Source organism: Aotus nancymaae, unplaced genomic scaffold, assembly GCF_030222135.1.
Source record: "Aotus nancymaae isolate 86718 unplaced genomic scaffold, 86718_ANA_hifiasm-v0.15.2.pri h1tg000040l, whole genome shotgun sequence".
NCBI classification, from domain to species: domain Eukaryota; kingdom Metazoa; phylum Chordata; class Mammalia; order Primates; family Aotidae; genus Aotus; species Aotus nancymaae.
Genome location: NW_026988454.1, coordinates 109,867,746 through 109,889,625, shown reverse-complemented (window position 1 = coordinate 109,889,625; position 21,880 = coordinate 109,867,746). Strand labels below are relative to the sequence as shown.

General features: G+C 44.6%; 1 protein-coding gene across 2 annotated transcripts in view; it reads right to left on the bottom strand.

Annotated features, from left to right (window-relative positions):
- TRAM2 (translocation associated membrane protein 2) overlaps nucleotides 1–21,880 on the bottom strand; it is a 78,887-nt gene that overhangs the window by 10,705 nt on the left and 46,302 nt on the right. For both annotated transcript variants that reach the window (XM_012441615.3, XM_012441616.2), the window contains exons 3-5: nucleotides 7,339–7,448; nucleotides 6,712–6,828; nucleotides 417–475 (exon numbers count right to left, since the gene is read on the bottom strand). In XM_012441615.3, the coding sequence (XP_012297038.1) occupies nucleotides 417–475; nucleotides 6,712–6,828; nucleotides 7,339–7,448 (286 nt within the window). The remainder of the gene's footprint in view (nucleotides 1–416; nucleotides 476–6,711; nucleotides 6,829–7,338; nucleotides 7,449–21,880) is intronic.

The window sequence follows — 21,880 nt, the reverse complement described above, 5'->3', positions numbered from 1 at the left end:
GGTGGCCTCTTGAGGGAGACGGGTATTGCCCTCGGGGTAAACTGCTCTCTTGGCAGCATTTTAAGAGGCAGAGGATGCTGGCTGTGATGGAGCACCAGCCATGGCAGGCCGGAAGGAAAGACGCTCTGTGGATGTCAGGGGGCGTTATGGAGGGAGATGTTCCGCTTCTTTATCTGTCTCGTGTAGTTGAGACACCTCCGTGATGGGAGCCAGCACAGATGGACTTTCATCTGGGATTCTCTGGTCAAGCATGCTGAGAAGCAGCAGCTTCCAAAAAAGTCTACCATCCACAAAAGGCTCAGGGCATGATCTGCTCATCAGGTCAGCGGGGCCTATGGTGTTCTGGACACACTCTGGGACGGGAAGGCAGTGGGCCTGCTCGCTCCTCCCTGGGGCTGAGTCACGAGAATACTCACGGGAGGTGCACATGCGGGTAGTCCTCCCAGAGGCTTCTTGGGTTTGTTAAGTAGCCTTCCTGCAGTGGGTGAGAAGAGATACCATTTAGAGATGTGGACGTGAGACCTGCTGGGGCCCTGAGACTGGTCCAGGGGTCGGGGATGCATCCAGCCCCCACCTGACAGAAAGAGGAAGGAACAGGAAATGTGAAAACAGAGAACTTCTCTGTGTGGGACCCCTGATGCTTGGCTGGTTTCTTTATTGTGGAAGCTGGAGTAGGAAGGGCTGTGTTCTGAGGTTTAAAGACCTGCATCTGAAGATGAGTCTGACAAGCTAATTAGTCTAGCTCCTCTGAGCAAGCTAATTAGTCTCCCTACACCACAGCTGGCTCATCTGCACAATGAAATAGAAACACCCACCCTCACAAAGTTATTGTTGGAAATGAATGGGATAGTTTATGTGCCAGGGTCTAGCCCTGTGCCTGGCATGCAGGCGCTCAGGAAATGCCGCTATAATGAATAAGCAAATGAACTCCAGAATCACTGCCCACTGGAAACATGAAGAGTCTACTTGGGCTTTTCACATCCCACTGAATAAAAAGCATGGCAGGACCCTGCAGGTCTCACCACGCAGCCGACCTCTGACATCCACCACACTGTCACTACTGCCAGTTGTTTCCATTACTCTTGCAAGCCCCTTCACACTAGGGCCTTTTCCTGCCCATCTTTAGAATTCTAACATCTAGCCCAGCACCTTATATGGGGTGGAGGAGGTAACATGAAAACATCCCATCACAAAACATCTAGAAACGCTAGATGAAATCTAATGAATATTCTTTTAAATGCAAAGCTGAGCTCACAATAAGAAAGGGAAACCCGCTGGGACCCAAAGGGAGAGGGAGGCTAAAAGGCAGAGCAGTAAGGTGACACTGTAGCAGCCCAGAAGGCACTACTCACAGGGCCAGGGTTTTTGTGCCCATGTGAGAACAGAAGATGGTGCTTTAGGAGGTGGAACCTGAGACCCTTGTATAAGATCAGGCCCTCTGTAAGGCTACAACCTCAGAGAAAGGAAAGACTAGAAAGTGTTTGCTGACCAACACAGGGAAATGAAGATGTCTGCTCAGCCCATACTCAAGGTGAAAACAAAATCATTTATTCTAAAAATCTGCAACCTCAGGCTCACTCTGAGTTTGGAGTTGAAATATACCACCTATGTGATACAAAAGCCACCAAGCTAAGAAATTAGTATTAATAGTGTGGTGGGCCAGTGATACCCCAGGGACATACCCTCATCCAAGGATCTCAGGATTCCCACAGACAAAACCTTGCTAAAGATGAATTTATAATCCAAGATTACAAAACACAGGAAGAAACAATCTACCACAAGCAAGAGTCAGCTGACACTACAGTAGTGCAGCTGGTTGAATAAATGATGAATGCTTTAGGCAATTTCTCTCTTCTGAAGAAAGGGCTCTTATTTGTCACTCAGAGAAGGCAGAGCAGGTTACATTAAGATTACCTCATTTTAGAAATAGGAAAATGAAGAAACAGATAGAAAGGATCTCCTGAAAGGAGAGTTTTTCAGTAGCACAGCTGAAATCTGAGTTGGGCCACGAAACTTCTGGTCTAATAACTTCAGGCTAGGTTGCTTCAGTAAATCAGAAAATAAACTGAGCTGCTGGTTTTGATGAGAAGGCTGAGAATCTCAAATGTTCACACTGGGATTAAGGGCAGACGTTGTGCAGTGTTCAGAATGAGGCCAACAGGGTTGAGTAAGAAGCATTCTAAGTTATTGTCCATTAGGATCTTTAGTTGTATTTCCAAGTGAGGGCTGATCCACCCACCTTTGAGTCACTGAATGCCCTTTGATCTATCAGTATGCCTTTCAGGTAAAGTCCACAGCCCTAATCCCACAAACTTGGGCCTCCATGAGCACAATAACCTAATTGATAGGTCCAATCAGATACATGTATACTACTGTAGTCACGGTCACCTGGATTAGAAGGAAATGATCTTACCCTGAACTTGCACGGCCTCACTTCTCATTACCACCGCCCTCCTTTCTCCTCCCTGGGTCATGCGCAGATTGAGGAATAAAAGTGGAAGAATTGAGGCACTTAGGTGGTGCCGTGTGTGGCGGTGGTGACAGTTGTGAGCTCTTTCAAATACGCTGCTGCTATCATCTCCACCCACCCTCTCTATCACGCACACACCTGCCTTCGTCAGCTCTCCTACCCTAGGCTATGTCATTCCAGTGACGTCAGAGAGGTGAGAATGTCTCTTCCTAAAGAAAGCAGCAATGTACTTAACAGGAAAAACTGTACTTCTGAAACTGAGGTGGGAGAGAAAGTTTTGCCAAAAGAAAAAAAAAAAAAAAAGGACTCGCCAAGAAAAGCAGCACTGAGAGTAATGTAAAGCCCAGACAATCTTGTGATTTTAAACATGAACACTCCTTGGCTTGGCCTCTTACTTAGAGATAAAGAGGTCAGAACTTTGAAGCCAACAAGCAAAGAAACTCCCCAGAAAAATGTTGCCTGCTGGTGAATGTCCAGTCCACTGGGACTGGAGGAGGAAAGGGGTGGAGGGAGGAGAGCAGGGGGAGCCAGAGGAAAAATGACTCACTGCTCTGAGAACAGCCTTTTCCAGACCTCTGTCCAGGCAGCTGTCTGAGGGAGGACTGGGGCTAGGGCACCCTCTGAGCTTAGCCACGCAAAGCACCTGAGTCCATAGGAGGCCGAGTGTGACCCAATAAGACCTGAAACCCACCCCAAATCCCATCCATGGATAGGCCTCAGTGGATGGTTTGGAGAGGTTTTCGAAATCCTGTTCTCTTTTGATTCTACAAGTCCACTCATGAGCTAAGCAAAGCCTCAACAAGGTGGAGAAATCCCTCCTATTTCCCCAGCAGCCTTCCTTTTGGGAGATGAACAAACAGAACCACAAAAACAGCAGAATGCAGACACAGTACAGGCAAGTGCTATGCAGATTCAGACATATCTTATACTATTTGACCATCTGAAAAACCACGCACTAAAAATCTGCTCTAAAGCAACTAGTCTGTTAGTAGAAACCAGTCCTGGTACAAGCACCAGTGTTAAGAACGTTCCCTCTACTTGGTCTAATATGAAGTCAGATATGGCAAGAAGTCAGATAGGGAAGAACAAAGACCCACCCAACACCCACCCATTCTGCTTTCTACAGTGGAGTGTTATTTTCTTTTTCCCTGAACAATGAATAGTCAAGCAAAGGTAGATTAAAAGTTAGAGGCTGACATTCCTGTAAAATTATTGGTGGTCCAGCCTCACTCCCACTGTTCTACCTCTATATATGCAGAGAAATGTTTCAAACACCAAAATAATACTGTTATTTCTGGTGGGAAGAATTTGCTTTTGTGAACTTCTTTATATTGTTCACTTTTTAAAAAATAATCATTTATGGTATTTATTAAAACAACCAATTCATTACTTAAAAAATGTTGAAGGCTGGAGGGAGAAGATGTATTTGCAGTTCATTCACTCATTCTCATGGCCAACATTTAGTGGGCACTTAGTATGTCCTAGGCACCGTACCAGGGATTCAGTAGTGATCATGGTGCCTGCTAGCTAGCAGCTCAGAATGCAGTGGGAGAAACAGACAGAGAATACACAAATAAGAAAAGCACCAGCACAGTGCAGAAAATGCAAATTGGTGGGGGGGTTCTCTAAGGAGATGGTATTAGGCAGAGACTTGGATGGCAAGAAGGAGTTGGCCATAGGATTGCAGGGGATGCAGCCCTTGAGCAGAGAAACCACCAGTGCAAAACCCAGGAGGCAGAACAGCCAGGAGTGTTAGGGCAGAGGAGACAAAAGTGGGGTTGTGGACAGTGAGATGAGACCAGCAAGGCCGGCAGGGCCCAGATCACATGAGTAGGGGGCGGAAAATGATTTCACTGAAAGTGTGATGGGGGCTTTTAAGCACAGGAATATATGGTTTTATTTCTGTTTTAAAAGATCCAGGTCAGGTGCCTGTAATCCCAGCACTTTGGGAGGCCGAGGTGGGTGGATCACGAGCTCAGGAGTTCCAGACCAGCCTGGCCAACATGGTGAAACCCCATCTCTACTAAAAAACACAAAATTAGTCAGGTGTGTTGGCAGGTGCCTGTAATCCCAGCTACTTGGGAGGCTGAGGCAGGAGAATCACTTCAAATCGGAAGGCGGAGATTGCAGTGAGCTGAGATCATACTACTGTACTCCAGCCTGGGTGAAAGAGCAAAACTCCATCTCAAAAAAAAAATATATATATATCCATTTGGCTGATCAGAAAATGGATTGGGGTGGGAGCGTACAAGAGTGGAAACAGTCTCCTTCTAGAAAAAAAGATATTCAGTGCCTAGGCAAGAGATGATGGTGGCTTGGACTATACACATCAAGGTTTCTCAGCCTTGGCACTGTGGACACCGGGGGCCAGATAATTCTTTGCTGTGGAGGCTGTCCTGTCCATTAAAGGCTATACCATAGCATCCTGGCATCCGCCCACTAGATACCAGTAGCAGATTGCCAAATGTCCCCTACAGGCCCAAATCTTCCCTGGTCAAGGGTCACTAGACTAGGGGTAACGGTGAAAGCAGCAGACAGTCTCAATGTGTTTGGGAAGCAGAGCTGGCAGGAACTGCGATGAAATAAGAGTGACAGAAAGAAGAGTCATGAAAAAATTTGCATCATAACAGAAATATATGATTAAAAAAAACAAGCTGTTTTTATGACTTTTGCAGAACTACCTCTCTTCTTCAATCACGTTCCTACCAGGCAGCATGGTTCCGATGGAGGAGGGCAAGGAGTTGAATGTCGTTAGGAAGAGTCCAGTTGGGGGTCACCGGAGCTTTCCATGGTCCCCTGGTCTCCATGCCTATTGAATATGTTGAGTGGGGAACTGGCTCTCCCCAGAATAAAAGACTGCCATGTGCCTCCCAAGAAAAGCCTATGTGCTCTCAAACTAATTAGCATCATGTTCAAGTCCTTGAAGAACAGCAAAGATAGAGCGGTTGAGCCTTTCACACTCTGGAAGAAATGTTAAGCAACTTGGCTCCGGCCTCCAAATCTGGTCGCCACGTGTCACAGCTAGGGTGGAATGTCTGGGGGCAAAGTTGAAAGGATAAAAGTGATTCAGAGATGAGGCAATGCTTCCCCTGAACAGCAGTTAAACATCTTTGGTATTTTGAGGCTGCTCTGCTTCAAAGCAGCTTAGGTCTCCAGGGGTGGGCATGAACTGAACGTCAAGGGACTGGGTGTGGTCTGAAACTCAGAAGTATAGGGACTTACGTGCACAGCACAACAGCAGGGATGTACTATTCAGACAGTGTCCATCTGCCCCAGGGACTGTGAAACAGAGTAGCCTTGCCTGAGAGGACAGAAGGCTTGGGCCCCTCATTTAAAATTCCTAGAGGAAGAAGGTGAGGGATCTGGGGAAGGCTGGGAAGGAAATCTTACAGAGGTCACAGAGGTGCTGAATTTTCCAAGACCCAGGCATGGATTTCTCAGGGGGCCAGGTTACAGGAAGGTAGAGCTCCAGGTGGCGGTGGGTACCAACTCAACACTTCCTAGCAGGACAGGCAGGGTCTTGTTACAGCAAACTCCAAAGGACCATCCACATTCCTTTCTATGAGGGAATTTGCTGTATCAAAGGTCACTTGAAATAAGAGTCCTATTATGTAGAAAGGAGGGGTAGATAAATTGTCTGGTCCTACAGGCATTTGTTGCAATGACATTGACTCTCACAGCATTTGATGAGCTGACAGGGTGAGGCTGGCCTCATTTACAGAAGGCCAACATAGTAACACAAAGGGTAAGCTGGGCTTGGAACTCTACCTCCAACTCCAAGCTATCCTTGCTGCTTCAAAACCACAGAACCACAGGCATACTGCAAAATTTGAGCTTGGAACTCTTCTATCTATAACATGAGCATCAGAATGAACATAAAATATATCTTATGGGACAGTGTTCGTGGAAGGGCCTTGTAAAACAATACAGCATTATACAGTTCCATGGTATCATTACCGTAATATTGTATAATAATTATAACAAGTGGTGACTGTCGAATAAGATGACTCTCTCCAGCTATAAAATGGCATCTATACCATCTGGTCTCTCTCTGCAACACCATGAGGATGCAAACACAGTTTCGGTTCTAAGAAGCTAAGAAGGTTCTAAGAAACTTGCTCCCCTTAACAGAAAAAGAAAAGGAGTAAGGGGTCCTTTGCAGTCATTGATGAGCAGTCCTAGAGCTGGAATTGCCCCTTGGTCTGAGCTCTCCCCCTGCAGCAGTCCTGAGAATGGCTCACCGTCACCACCACGTAGAAGCACCAAATCACTGAGGTGAGATGAAAGACGACCAGCTGTCCAGATTCATTGAACTTGCTGTGTTTGACCTTGGAGAGATGAAGCCGTTTGCTGATTTTCTAAAGAATAAAGAAAACCCCTCATATTAACATACAAATGTATCCATATTGGACAAGTTTCAAACTCCTGTTTTCTTCCCACAAAAAGGTTGAACAACGTTAGAAGTCTGCAGCTGGCCATAATCCAAGTTATCTGGTGTAAGCCTACTGTGTGCATACAGTGCCTGGTCTAAGGTAAGCATTTTGAGAAAGTGGCAAGATGAGTGTCTCTAGTCTACGTGTAAAGAAAACATCCCCAATTACTCTATGTGCGACAGACCCATAAGGACACCATCTCCGCAAAGCTTTCTCTCTGTGTAATAAATACTGTTGTCCCATGTGCTGATTAAAGGAGGCTATGAGAGGGAACAGAAACCAAAGTGTGGTGAGGGAAGCCCACGCAATAGGCCCAACCAGCGCAAGCAAGTTGGAGGATGAACAGGTGCAGAGCTGCGGTTTCTCCAAGGCCAGGTCCTCCACCCCAAGGCACCTCCCCAGCTTCTGATTTCAGAATCCGGACACGTCACTTACATCTAAAATGTACTCCTGAACCACAGCGTGCAAGATGATGGTGATGAAGATGTAGAACAAGATTGTGACCAGGTCCTTAGGGCCATAGTGGTAGTGCACGGTCTCACTGTCTGTGGAGGTAATAAAAGTTCCATCAGCATCCCTGAGGGAAGGAAATACTCCAGGACCCAAAACTGAAATGAGATGGGAAGCAAAATGTGCCATCAAATGCTACCCATTTGCTATAGCTCCAGACTCGGAAGAAGGTTTCTGCCCCAGAATCCTACCCACCCTCTGGTCTTAGCCCTTGGAAGCACCAAGGAGAACCAAGTGCATAGCTGTATCGTGATAGTAGTATCTCCTGAGTCCGAGCATTGGAGCACAGTGGTTAGGAGCCAGGGTTGGAGACCACCAATCTCCATCACTGCCTCTATCACTCCCTGTGTGACTGTGGATAAAGGACTAACCTCTTTAAGCCTCAATTTCCTCCCCTGTAAAATGGTACTATGGTTAATGCTTTCCAAGAAGGCACAGCATGAGGGCTAAATGTGGACTCAGAAGCTGGACTCCTGAGTTTGTATCGCAGCTCTGGCCTATGTGACCCACGGGTATCTCCATGTGTGACCTTTCCGTGCCTCAGTTTTCTCATCTGAAAAGTGAGGGTAACATTTCCTGCATAGTAGGGTTATTGTGAGAACTAAATGAATTAATAAATGTGAAGTGCTCAGAACAGTGTCTGGCACATAGTAAGTGCTATTTATGCTCTTGCTATTATTTTTGTTGTTGGGCTATTGTAAGGATCAAATGAGATAATTTGCTGACAACAGTGCCAACAATTTACAGTAAGTCTGCAATAAATGGTGGCTTATTAAAATATGATTTAATAGTAATAAATTAGACAGCATCCCAGGTACAGAAATCTAGTGAAACTCTGCTATTGCAGCCTGTGGACAGAGGAGAATCTGCATCCTTGCTCCAGTCAGTGGGCAGCAGGCTGCAGGGCTGTGAGCCTGGTGGCCATGTGCCTGGGGCTGGGCTGCTCTCTACAACCCCCACCCCCCCCCCCACAGGCAAATGGCTGCTCTCCAGCTGTGCTGCGTTCGCTCTGAGTCACACACACATGAGTCATCTCACTGCTGGGATGCATTTACCAGAAGGTAGGCCAGGCTCAGTTTGTTTCAGGGTGGCCAGGGAACAAAGTCAAGCTGATTGGGTCACTCTGGGAGTCCACCCTAACCTCAGTCACCCTGGACTGGCAGAATGTAACAGTGGACAGTGGTGAGGGGGTGGGGGGAGGTGGCGAGAACAGAGAGAACATGATCTTTGAAATCAGACAAACTTTCCTTTTTCCTCTCCCTCTTCCTTTCCACAAAGACCTACTCTATGAGAGGCACTGAGCTAACTGTTGAAACATAGAGATAAAAGACACCACCCCTGGTTGCAAAACATACAGTGCAGCAGGGAGACTAACAGACAGATGTACCCTACAGACAGGCAGCGCTCTCAAGAGGCAGACACAGTGAGCCACAGTAGGCAAGGGCTCCGCTCTGGCTAGGATGGAGGAGGTGAGTAACTGTTCACTGGTCAGAGTGAACAGAACAGCACTGGAACTCGGGGACAGGCAGGGGAGGCTGGTGGGGGGCATCCTAGCCAGAGAAAGCAGCATCCATAAAAAATGCAGGGACTGCGGCTGGAGTGCTGGGGGCAGAGGGGAGGTCACCGTGGCAAGTGATGGGCTGCTGTGCATGGCCTGTGTGCCATGTGAAAGGGTGTGGACTTTATCCTGAAGCCAATGTGGAAACATCGAAGAATTCAAATTAAACAGGAAAATGATGACATTTGCATTTTGGAACATTTACTCTGGCAGCAGTGAACATGCCTGGAGGTAAGAACACCAGTTAGAAAGTTGTTCCTGTGATCCAGGTAAGAAACCACAGGTCCTGAATCAAGGCAGGAGAAGAGAGAGGAAGGGAGAAGGAGGGCTGTCAGGGAGAGAGAACTGATGAGGCTTGGCAACTGAGGACTGAAGGGCTGGGCTCCAGGACGGGGAGTCAGGCACTGAAGATCCGAGGAGAAGACATGAAGATGAGGGAGAGGAGACTCACGGCCCAGCCTCTCCGCTCTACCACGTGTGAAGCCAGGATTACATTTTCCTTGCCTTCTTCATAAAGAGACCAATTAGGTGGCCGCATATTTTGAAATTATAAAATAATTAAACACAGTTTCATCATCAAGATCCTCCTTACTGGGCAAAATGGGATTTATACTCAACCGAACAAGCACAGTCCAAAAATCAGTGAAACAGTGCCTGACAAGACCTTAGATTATCCATTTTAAAGCCCTTTAAGAGGGTCACCTGCCATTCTTGATCCCAAATACTAGGGTTCCAAAGAGATGTGACCATAGTCCGAAATCCTTATTGAAACTAGAATGAATGTAGAAATAAACACAGACTTGTGTTCCCCCGCCGTTGAGAGCTGCAGACATGCATCCTCACTGGCTGACAAACCATGCACAGGGCTCCACGCTGGGCGCTGGGAGATGGCAGTGAGCCACATGGGCACAGCCACTGCCCTCCTAGAGCTTAGTGGGGACACACCAAATCCTCATACACTTAAACACCAGCAGCCAAAGAACTGTAACTCAACCACAAAAAACAAACAAATTCAAAAAGGAGCAGCAAAGTTCTTGAAGAGACATTTCTCTAAAGAAGTAATACAAATGGCCAATAAGGACATAAAAGATACTCAACGCCACTCATCATTAGGGAAATGCAAATCAAAACGGTTATCTCCTCACACCCATTAGTTTGGCTACAAAAATAGGGGGAAAAAAACAGAAAACAACAAGTGTTGGTGAGGATGTGGAGAAACTGGAAAGCTTGTACATTGTTGGTGGGAATGTAAAATGGTACAGCCACTACAGAAAACAGTATAGTGATTCTTCAGAACGTTACAAATAGAATCACTACATAATTCAGCAATTCCACTTCTGGGTGTTGGGGTAATTGAAGGCCGGATTTCAATAAAATATTTGTACATCCATGTCCACAGCAGCATTATGTACAACAGCCAAAAGTGTGGAAGCAACGCAGGTGTCCATGGATTGATGAGTGAATAAACAACATGTGCTGTACACATACAGAGGAAGATGATTCAGCCTTTAGTAAAAGGAAATTCTGACACATGCTACAACATAGATGGACTTCAAGGACATGAGACTAAGTTAAATAAGTCAGTCACAGAAGAACAAACACTGCATGATTTGACTTACATAGGAGTTATCTAGACTAGTCAAATTCAGAGACAGAGAGTAGAATGGTGGTTACCAACGGCTGGGAGCGAGAGGAATGGGAAGGTTATTTAATGGGCACAGAGTTTGCTTTGCAAGATGAAAAGAGTTCTGAAGATTGGTTGTACAACAACGTGAATGTACTTAACACTATTGAATTGTACACTTAAAAATGATTAAGATGATATGTTTTATGTTATTTTACAATTTAAAAAACAACAACAAAAAACTTGTAGGTGTGTCAATGCTCTGAAGTGGACTGAAGGCTGGGGGTGTGGAGCAGAAGGCTAGGGAACTGCAGAGGTGGGAGATCAGGAAGGACCCCTTAGAGGTCAGGGCAAGACATGTGGATCGTACCCTAAAGGAATGAAAGCTACTGAAGGATTCGAATCACATGTTCATAGAGACCTCTCTTCCGGCCATAGGGAGAATGGGTTAGAGTGGCAAGGCTGCAAGCCAGGAGCGCAGTCAGGAGGCGCCCATGGGAATCCCAGGCGGAGCAATGGGGGAAGACACGTGCACCAGATAGATTCGGTGATGGAATCGAAAGAACGGAATCGAAAGAACCAGCCAACAGGCTGGCTATGAGGATTGATTCTCAAGTTCCTTCTGGAACAGTATCTATATTCTGTAGCCTCTTTCATGGTTTTAAAATTCTGCAACATGCATTGTCTCTTCTGATCATCGTAACTATCTCATGAGATAAGCAAGGAAAGTGAATGAGGAAACAGAGTTCACAGAGTTAAGAGACACAGTCCATTTCCTGGGTTTCCTCATTCTTAGAATCCTAGTCCAGTCATCAAATGCCACCTCAAGGTCAACACAGCCCCCCATCCCACCCCATCACAGCTCCATTTCTGGTAATATGCCATTCTTCTGACCTCTTATTCCTATAATCATAAGAAACAGTTTCATACACAAATACTCAAAAGCTATACTCACACAAATTATCTCCATGGCTTCCTACCTTATCTGCTATCTTCCTACTTTTTGTTTTGTTTTGTTTTTGAGACACGGTCTTGCTCTGTCACCCAGGCTGGAATGCAGTGGCGAAATCTCAGCTCATTGCAACCTCCACTTCCTGGGTTCAAGTGATTCTCTTGCCTCAGCCTCCCAAGTAGCTGGGATTACAGCCATGGGCCACCATGCCCATCTAATTTTTTTTTTGTATTTTTAGTAGAGACAGGGTTTTGCCATGTTGGCCAGGCTGGTCTCGAACTCCTAACCTCAGGTGACCCACATGCCTCGGTCTCCCAAAGTGCTGGGATTACAGGTGTGGGCCACCACATCCAGCCCTATCTTCCTACTTTTGATCAGAGGAAGAAAGTATTAGGTTGGTGCAAAAGTAATAATAAATTGGCTTGGCCCTTTCTGTTTTGACAGAGCTATAGAGGTTGGTTGGACCTTTGTGGCCTTCCAGGTGCCTATAAACAAACTGATGTTTTTGATTTTTTTTTCTTTTTAAATTTTGGTTGCTTACTCGTTCTTATAAAAACCCTCACACTACCCAAGATAGAGCTCCCACTTCTTTTAGACTGCCCCTGTCTTGCATGAGCTCTCAAAAAGAACAGCAATCCTTTGGCAATAATCTATTGATTTTTTTTAGATGGGTAAGTCCAGCACATCTCTAGGCTATGAGGCCAGAGAGGTGACTCTGATTTTGGATCAAAACAAAATGCCTACAGGGAGCACAAATGAGCCAGGTGGTCCAGGTATCTTAGATAGCTGCTTTCGATACAGAGGCCCACCGCATGAAGCAGGTGATATTCTTCACTTCCACAGAGAAATATGCTTTCCACTGTTTTTCTTTAAATGTATCACCCTCTTGGTCTATCTTTCACATCTCCACTTTGAGAGAGAAACAAGTTTAAGAGATATCTACTGACCTTTTAACCTCACTAAAATAAATACAACTTAAAACTGAGATCAACGGTAGTGACAGGCGCCTCAGTGTCAGGGACACACTACAGAGGAGGGGCACACTCCATACTGTGTCCCACAGGGGTGAGGGAGGCAGTCGCGAAGCTGTGTCTAAGCCACTGTGGCTACAGGAGAGGCACAACCCAGTGGCCGGATTCCTGATATTTCAAAAGCAAAGAAAAATCTTTACATGAAATCATCTGATTTTAAAGTGCTGGTGACTAATTCAAAATTTTTAAAAACACTGTATGGGCCAACACCAAGCTGGCCAAAGAAAACACATCTGTAGGCCAACTCCAACTACAGGCCACAGATTTGTAACCTCCAACCTTCATGACCCCGGATACCTTTCCAACACCAATACTCTATGAGCCTTTTTCCTATATAACCCTGTGGAGTATGCCGATATGCTCTAGTGTAGGAATGAATCTAGCTTTAGAAAAAAGCACCTTCGATAATGACCTTCCCACCATAGTGGATTATCCCACCTCCCATCAAAAGTGATGGTTATCTTTGATTACAGTTTAAAAGATATCTGAAATGATCAGAATCTTGGCTGTTTTGACCACTTCTGTGAACAGCTGTCCCTTTTGGGGAGTCACATTCTGCTTGACCTCCTGCACTGTTTCCTATGACTAATAGATATTTTCCTGTTTCCTTCTGATGTCACCTGCAAGCGGCTTCTCCTGTTTGCCTTTACATACCCCAATCCTGTCTGGATCCCACTGTGTGGTTTCTGACCTCCTCTGCACTACCTGAGCTGGTGTCCACTTATTACTGCCATCCCATCTGCTTTTGAGAACTCATTAGAGCCTGGGCAGGCATCTTCTGCTTCTTTTGTCTGAAAGCTAGTTGTTTAAAGAGTATCACATCACTGTACTCCCAGTTTCTTTCCTAAGCCCTGCAAATCTGGATCTGTAAAATTTTCTTCTATTGGTTTCTGTGCTAAGAGCCAACTCTGTTTTCATATTGTTTTGAATGTTTTACACTATATATAAATCTAGAACTTAGATATGGAAACACCACCACAAACAAAATCAAGAGGCAAATGATCACCTGGGGAAAATATTTACAATTCAGATCAGAGACAAAAGGCTAATCTTGCTAATAATACGTAGAAAATTGCTCTAATTTCACAATAAAAGGATTTTTTAAAATTAGTAGAAATGGACAAAGGATATAAACAGAAAAGTCACAGAAAAAAGAAACACAGAAAAGATGGCCTTTATACATTTAAAAAGTTGCTCAGCCTTACACAGAAGAGATATGCAAATTACAACTATACTGTGATACCATTTCATACCTATCAGATTGGCAAAAATCCAAAGCTTGACAATAGATTCTTGCTAAGGCTGTGGGGAAACAGACTCTTTCTTACACACTGCCAGCAGGAAGATAAAACGGTACCACCTCTTTGGAGGGCAATTTGGCAATTTCTATTGAGATTGCAAACGCATCAATCTTTTGATGCAGCAATTCTACTTCTGGAAATTTATCCTGCAGCTGGTAACTGCTACAGTCAAAATGACATGTGTTCAAGGTTATATGCCACAGCACTATCTTTAATGGTAAATGAATGGAAACAACTCATATTGTTTTATCTATAGGGAACCGGTAGATAAATTATAGTTATAATACACCAGGGTTACTCAACATGTGGCCGTGGGCCAAAAGCATCGGTAACACCTGTGAGCTTAGAAACGCATATTGTTGGGCCCTACCCCAGATCTACTGGCTCAGAAACTGGAAATAGGAATCCATATTTAACTATACCTCCAGGTGATGCTGACCCAGCAAAAATTTAAAAAATATTTACATAAGCAATGGAGCTATTTAAAAACATCAGAGATAAATGAAATCAAGAATAGGTAAACTGTAACCAGGGGATTTACGAATCAGAATAGTGGTTACTATGGGAGGGGGTGCTGACTGGAATGGGCAGGAGGAAGCTGGAGTGCTGTATCTTGATCTAGGCTAGAGCTGCATGGGTGTATACATATATAAAAATTCATCAACATGGGCACTTGGCTGCATGCATTATATCTCAAAACAAATTTTTAGAAAGCTGATAATGCTCTCTACATATTGATATGAAATGATATCTAGGATACATTATTTGGTGGGGAAAAAAGCTAGGTACAGAAGAAGCATATAGTATTCCACCTTTTACATAAGAAAGGGCAGGAAAGAAAAATATGCATTTGTATTTGCATAAAGCAACACTGGATGGCCAGTTAAGAAATTCTGGAAGGGTACTCAGGACACAACAGTGACTGCCCACAGGGTGTGGGGGTGATAAAGAAAGGGAGAGCAGGGTGGGAACAAGACTCTCCCTCTGTAGTATGGACTGGACGGGGCGCAAGGAAGCTAGGAAGTAAGAAATAATCTTACTTGGTCTAGGTGCAATTGGTACAAAATACCTAGGTTAGACCTGTACAGGAAAAAGTGTTTAATACAGATTTGTACTTGAACCGTGTGAATGTACTTTTATTCAAAAAATAATTTTTAAGTAAATAAGTCTTCAAATTCTTCCTGCTTTGTACCTTGTTGCTCTATTTTGTCTTTTTCCATAGGGACCCAGATGAGGCATGAAAAGACCTGAAGCTCACTTCTGGAGTCGCCACTTGTCTGTCATATGATCCAGGATGTCTCAGTTACTCCTTCTGAACAATGGGATAAAACCATCTACCTTTTCTTACAGAGCTATAAGAACAGATAAGTGACTTATACATTGTAAGGTGCTATGTGAATAGATGAAAGCATTATGCCTATTTCCAACAGAAAGAATCAGAAGCTAAAGGAACGGAAAAGTCACTTGCTCTGTGCCATCCATGGTAGTGAGCACATCTCATGGCGACATTTACTCTTCAGAGTAATCTCAGGTATTATCTCCATTTACTGAAATGGCAGCTAAGACGCAGAGGTGAGCAGTCACGGTGTCCCCAGGACCTGCAGCTAGGCAGGAGTGGGGAGCCAGGACTCCACTGTGCTGCTGATGACAGGGCCAAACCCATTAGCTCCCCACCAGGCCTCTCTGCCTCCTGACACCCCTTCAAATCGCACAGAGGGTATACTCATTAAACCCTAGAGGTCTGCCCCACTCCCCCAGGTGGTAGGGAAAAAAGAGGAGCTTAAGACAGGTATGGTGCATGCAGCCTCCAAGGGCAGCATTCTGACCTCCACCCCTCCCCTCTCTCCAGGCTGCTGGCCCACTCCCTCTTTGGCCTCCCAGCCTGGAAGATGTGACCAGTAGTGTTTTAACTACAAGTATCACCATATCACCATAGTTCTGACACATGAGCATGGACACACACACTCAGAGGCTGTTATGGGTTGAATTGTGCCTCCATTAAAAAGTATTTGAAATCCTAATTCAAATAGAGTCTTTACAGAGATAAATTAAAATGAGGTCATTAGGGTGGGACCTGTTTCAATATGACTGGTGGTCTTCTAAAAAGGGAGAAATTTAGACAGAGACAGACACAAACAGAGGGTAGATGATGACAAGAGACATAGGGAGAAGATGGTCATTTACAAGCCAAGAGAGTCCTAGAACAGAACCTTCCCTCACAGCCTCAGAAGGAATTAACCTTGCCACCCTCTTCATTTCAGACTTCTGGCCTCCAGAACGGTGTGACAACACATTTCTGTTGTTTAAGCCACTCAGTTTGTGATACTTTGTTACGGTCATCCTCGGAAATATACACAGATGCCAGAGAATTAAAGATCTGACAGATCTTCAAAGTAACCATTTTAACCCCACACTGCATGCTTTGGAATATATTTTCTCCAATTTTATAGTAAGGAAGGAAGATAAAGAAAGGATACTTCCATGACATAACACAATGTAGGCAAAGATGAATGAAGGGTTGAAGAGAAGTTGATGAGATCTTGGGCTTCTGCATTACTTTTTTTTTTTTTGGCCCAGGCTGGAGTGCACGATCTCAGCTCACTGCAATCTCTGCCTCCCAGGCTCAAGGGATTCTCACGCCTCAACCTCCCCAGTAGCTGGAATTACAGGCATGCACCACCACACCTGGCTAATTCTTTTTTTTTTTTTTCATTTTTAATAGAGACTGGGTTTTACTATGTTGGCCAGGCTGATCTTGAACTACCGACTTCAAGTGATCCCCCTGCCTCAGCCTCCCAAAATGCTGGGATTACAAGCATGAGCCACTGCGCCCAGCCTGCACTGCTTTCTTGATGCACCATTCCTTTTTATAAGGCTGTAAATCTCCCTATAGCTTTCCAGAAAGAAATATACAAAGATTTCTAGGTGCTAGGCACATACTACAGACTCCACTGTACTTCGCAGTTCCGTGGCTTCTGCATACAACACGCCCTGGGCATGACACATGCATTCCGTAGGCTGCCTCAAGTGAAGAATGCTTACAGCTGGGGGAAGGTGCAAACTTTTTAACATTCATTGAGAGCTATAAAAAAATATATACTCTCTGAAGAATCACATTAAAAATTATTTTTAATTAGAGTTTTTAAAAAACTTACATGAAAAAAAAACGATTTCAACAAACCCATTGCTAAACTGACAAAAATTGTTTCACTAAAAACAACTGATTAGAAAAACAATTATCTGGCTGCGTGTGGTGGCTCATGCCTGTAATCTCAGCACTTTGAGAGTCCAAGGCAGTGGATCACTTGAGATCAGGAGTTCCAGACCAACCTGGCCAACATGGTGAAACCCCATCTCTACTAAAAATACAAAATTAGCCAGGTGTGGTGGCACATGCCTGTAGTCCTAGCTACTCAGAAGGCTGAGGCAGGAGAATCTCTTGAACCCAGGAGGTGGAGATTGCAGTGAGCCAAGATCACACCACTGCACTCCAGCCTGGGCAACAGAGAGATGCCATCTTAAAAAAAAAAAAAAAAGAAAGAAAGAAAATTTATCCTACCTAGATAGGAGAAGAAACAATTTGATCAGGAGAAATAGAAAAGTGAAGTTCAAGTAAAAATGTAGGGTGGGGTTCAGGTGTGAAAGGGGACAGGGTGGGGGGAAGAGCAAGATGATTCACTAGGAGAAGAGACATTTGAGGGACCAGTGCAGCAGTTCAAAGACATGGGTCTGCAGGCTCTGGCCACCATTCCCGCCAATCACAGGCTTCAGGCTGGTTAACAATTAGACACAGCAACTCAGTGGCTCTCCTTATTTAAACCTCTACAAGCTCCATATGGAATGAGATAAATTATCGGAGCTGTGACAGGGAATTGGATAAAATGAAGTTGCATCTGAAGAAGGCACTTCTAGGTTGCATGGAGGTATTCAGTGTGTGAAAATTCATTGAGCTGAACACATAATTTGTCTACCTTTCTGCACAATTGTTACACTTAATAAGTTTTAGTTATTGGGGGAAAAAAATCAAGTCCAGGGCTGGCCATAAGTCCTGGGTCAGAGGCGTCCCACCCTTTGTCAGAGGGCCAACCAATAAGGCCAGGGACACTGGGGGCCGCGGTTTTTCTCTTAGTCATACAAATAGGACCTCAGGGTCAGAGATCTTCATGGCTGTTTGGCTCAACAGGGCCAGGACAGAGCCAAGTCTCTGACTCTCTGGTTGGGACTGCCTATGCCCACTGCCCCATTTGACAAACCCAGATTTCTAAAGCTTTCACAAACCCTGGTGCTGTACAGGTGTGAGCACCCCAGCCCCTCCTTGGCTCTTACTGGTGCATCCTTGGGAGCACGAATCAATTATCTGAGCCTCAGTTTCCTTGGCTGTAAAAGGAGCAGGCCAGGCTAGATGAGTCTTAAGTCTTCTCCAGCTGTATGGGCCACAGATTAGACAGCTTTCATCCATAATCAAGTATGGTTTCCATCTCCAGAGCCACCGCTGCCCATCTGTCTCTTTCCTTTCTTGACCCCCATGAGCTCATCTTACAAACGGGGGCTCAGCTTGATATGTGATGCCAATCTTTCAAGTATGTGATACAAGCAGAAGACAACACTAATTTCTGCCAACTAGCAAAAGGAACAAGAATCATTTTGAGTCCTGGACAAAGGCCTTTGGCTGAATGAGGCTTTAAAACCAGCTGTCTGAGGTTGTTTTGACTGCAGTGAGTCTCATCCTAGAAGAGGCTGCGAGAACAATGGCCAAGCTATGGTGTAAGAGGTTCTCAGGCCTTTCATCTCTGGCTGCAAACACAACAGAGCAGATGGTAGTAATAAAGCCAGTTGGGATCCACAGGGCCCGGGGATGGATCCTTGTCCCCTTTGATCACTGCAAAACAAACCCTTCTCTGGAAGAGCTCCCTCAACCCCAGCTTTGGTGTTCGAGGTGTGTAGCAGCAGGCAGGCTGAACAACGTCAAAGCTACCAGGACTCCTGCCCACATTGCTTTACAAACGTGTACATGACTTCTTAGGGAGCTGTAGCCCCAGCTAGAAACGAACTCCACTAGTGATACTCCCCACCTCCCCCCACCTTTACCAGAATGAAATGTTTATAGAAAAACCAAAATTAGAAAAGGACAGAAAGATGCAAATGAGTTACTGGGGTTAGGGGTTTCCTATCTTACCTTTGAGGTTAGAAGCACAGGATTATTTGAAAGCCTAACTAGAAATTTTCACCCCCTTCACTTAAGGCCGTGCTTCTCAGGCTTTATGGGACACAGGAATTTCCTGAGGCTCTTGTTAAAATACAGCAGGTATTTTGATGCAGCAGGTCTGGTAGGGCCTGAGTCTGCATTTCTCACAAGTTCCCAGGTGGTGCCGATGGTGTTGGTCTATGGAAAACCTGAGTAGCAAGCCCTTAAGAGGACTCCCAGGGCTTCCTGTCTACAAGAACCACTGGGGTTGAGGCAGTGATCATCACTCTGGATTTTGCAGATGGGCGATGGAGACCCAGGTGTTAAGTGTTTTGCCCAAGACAATTAAGCAAATTAGTAGTGCAATCCAAACCAACCTCATGGCTAAGTGATTAGCCCATTTGGGCTCACCTGTTCTAGATCAAAAAGGAAGCCAGCAGGTCTGGAGTCTGCCTGTGGGAAGAATCAAACTTGTCTTTTCTAACCTTTACAGTCTATATATTTCTAATCACACACTATATATTTTGTGGTAGTTTAATTAGAAAGAAGACTCAGAGTGTGTAACGGTAAGATCAGAAAACTCACACTTTATTCCTTGCCAGAACTGAGCAGGGTAAATGGTTGTAGCCAGTTAAATTTGAATTTCAGATAAATGATGATTAATTTTCTAGTATATTTCTATCCAGTGCATAATTTGGGATGTACTTATACTTTTTAAAAGGCATTTATTGTTTATCTGAATATTTAACTGGCAGTCCTGAATTTTTATTTGCTAATAGAATGGCAAGTAGGAATGAGGAGAGCAGAAAGTTGGTAAAGGAGTATTTCCTGCTTCATCATTGCTGACCTTAAAGAAAACCTCAAGGGCGCCAGGGTGGCAGGGGCTCCACTGGGATGCATAAGATGTGTCATTGCCACTACCGTGTGCATCTCTCTGAATTAAGCTTAACTTTTTTAACCAGCTGATTATAATGTACAAAATCATAAATTTATAGCTGGTGTTACGAGCTAAATTGTGTCTCTCCCACCTCCACCAAAACTCATGTTGATGTCCTAACTACCAGCACCTCAGAATGTTACCTTATTTAGAAACAAGATCTCTGCAGATGTAGTTAGTTAAGATGAGGTCACCGTGGAGTAGGTTGGGCCTCTAATCCAATGTGACTGTGTCCTTATGAAAAAGAAAAATTTAGACACACAGACTGACATGCACACAGAGAGAATTCCATGTGAAGACTGGCATTGCGCTGCCGCACGCAAAGGAGGGGAAGCCTCCAGAAGCCAGGAGGGAAGCCTGGACCAGGTCCTTCCCAGAGCCTTCCAAGGAGGCAGCTCGGGCTTAGGCCTCCAGAAGGTTGGGATGATAAATTTCTATTGTTTCGGTCACTTGGTTTGTGGTACTTTTGTTACACTGGCCCTAGGAAACTAATACTAGGAGCTGGGAAGAAGAGAAGGAAGTATAGAAGAAGAGGGAGTTACGACAAAACAAAACAGTCAAGAAAAAGTGTCACCCACACTAATTACTAGCTTTGTTCCTTAGAAAAAACATCAGCTGAGGAAGACACGGGCTTTGGAAATGATGGACCCCCTTGTATGAAAACAGTCACTGGCTCTACTAAAATTCAGTTTTAAAAGAGTTGACGAAGTTACACACTACTTAAGGAAGAAACCTTAGAAGTCAGAATTTACGGCTGCGCGCAGTGGCTCACGCCTATAATCCCAGCACTTTGGGAGGCATAAGTGGGCAGATCACAAGGTAAAGAGATCGAGACCAGCCTGTCCAACATGGTGAAACCCTGTCACTACTAAAAATGCAAAAATTAGCTGGGCATGGTAATGTGTGCCTGCAATTCCAGCTACTCAAGAGGCTGAGGCAGGAGAATCACTTGAAATCAGGAGATGAAGGTTGCAGTGAGCTGAGATCGTGCCACTGCACTCCAGCCTGGTAACAGAGCGAGACTCCGTCTCAAAAAATATAAATAAATAAAATTTAAAAAGAAGTCAGAATTTACCCGGGCTTTTCAAAAAAAAAAAAAAAAAAGGTACACTTCTAAGAGTGGAGTACAATCTAAAGAGATTTTGAGGAGGGTTTTAAAAATCACAACCTTAACAGACTTGTTATCGTAAAGTGTTTTTTCCCATGAGAAGTTTGCTTTCCTCCAATTCTTACAAACCAAACATTACCATATTGGGTTAGTGATTAAGGAGCTCAAAACAAAATTAAGCAGGCTATTCTGATTTCACTGTCTCTCTTGATTATTTGCTTGTCATATTTCCAATAGCCCCAAATGGCAAGATTTAAATAAAAGATAGGCTATTTAACAACACTCTATCTTCTCTTTCTAAAGTAACTGAAACCCCCTCCGTTTAGCATGTACTTAACTTTTCCTCTACCCAGGCCTGTTCTGGAGGATTTCAGAAGCAGAATTCAATAGTCCCACACAGGGGAAATGCCAAACCCCTCTGGCTCCAGTCACGCTGGCCTATGTTCAGCCACTAGAACACCCCACTCAAGGTGTCTTTGTCTCACTTGAGGGCTTTTGCATATGCTGGTCCCTGTGTCCAAAGTGCTTTCTTCTGCCCAGACCTCTCTCTCTCTACTCACAACACAACACAACCCCACACTCACAAACATCTTCTGTCGCCACCCCTTTGTTTTTCCTTACCACAGAACCTTATATATTTCCTTCATCACCCTATCACAACGATAATTAATTCATTGTTTACTTGTGTATTACCTATCTCTCTCTAATAAATGATAAGCTTCATGACATCAGAGATCAGATGGGTTCTGTAAATTATTTTATACCCAGGGC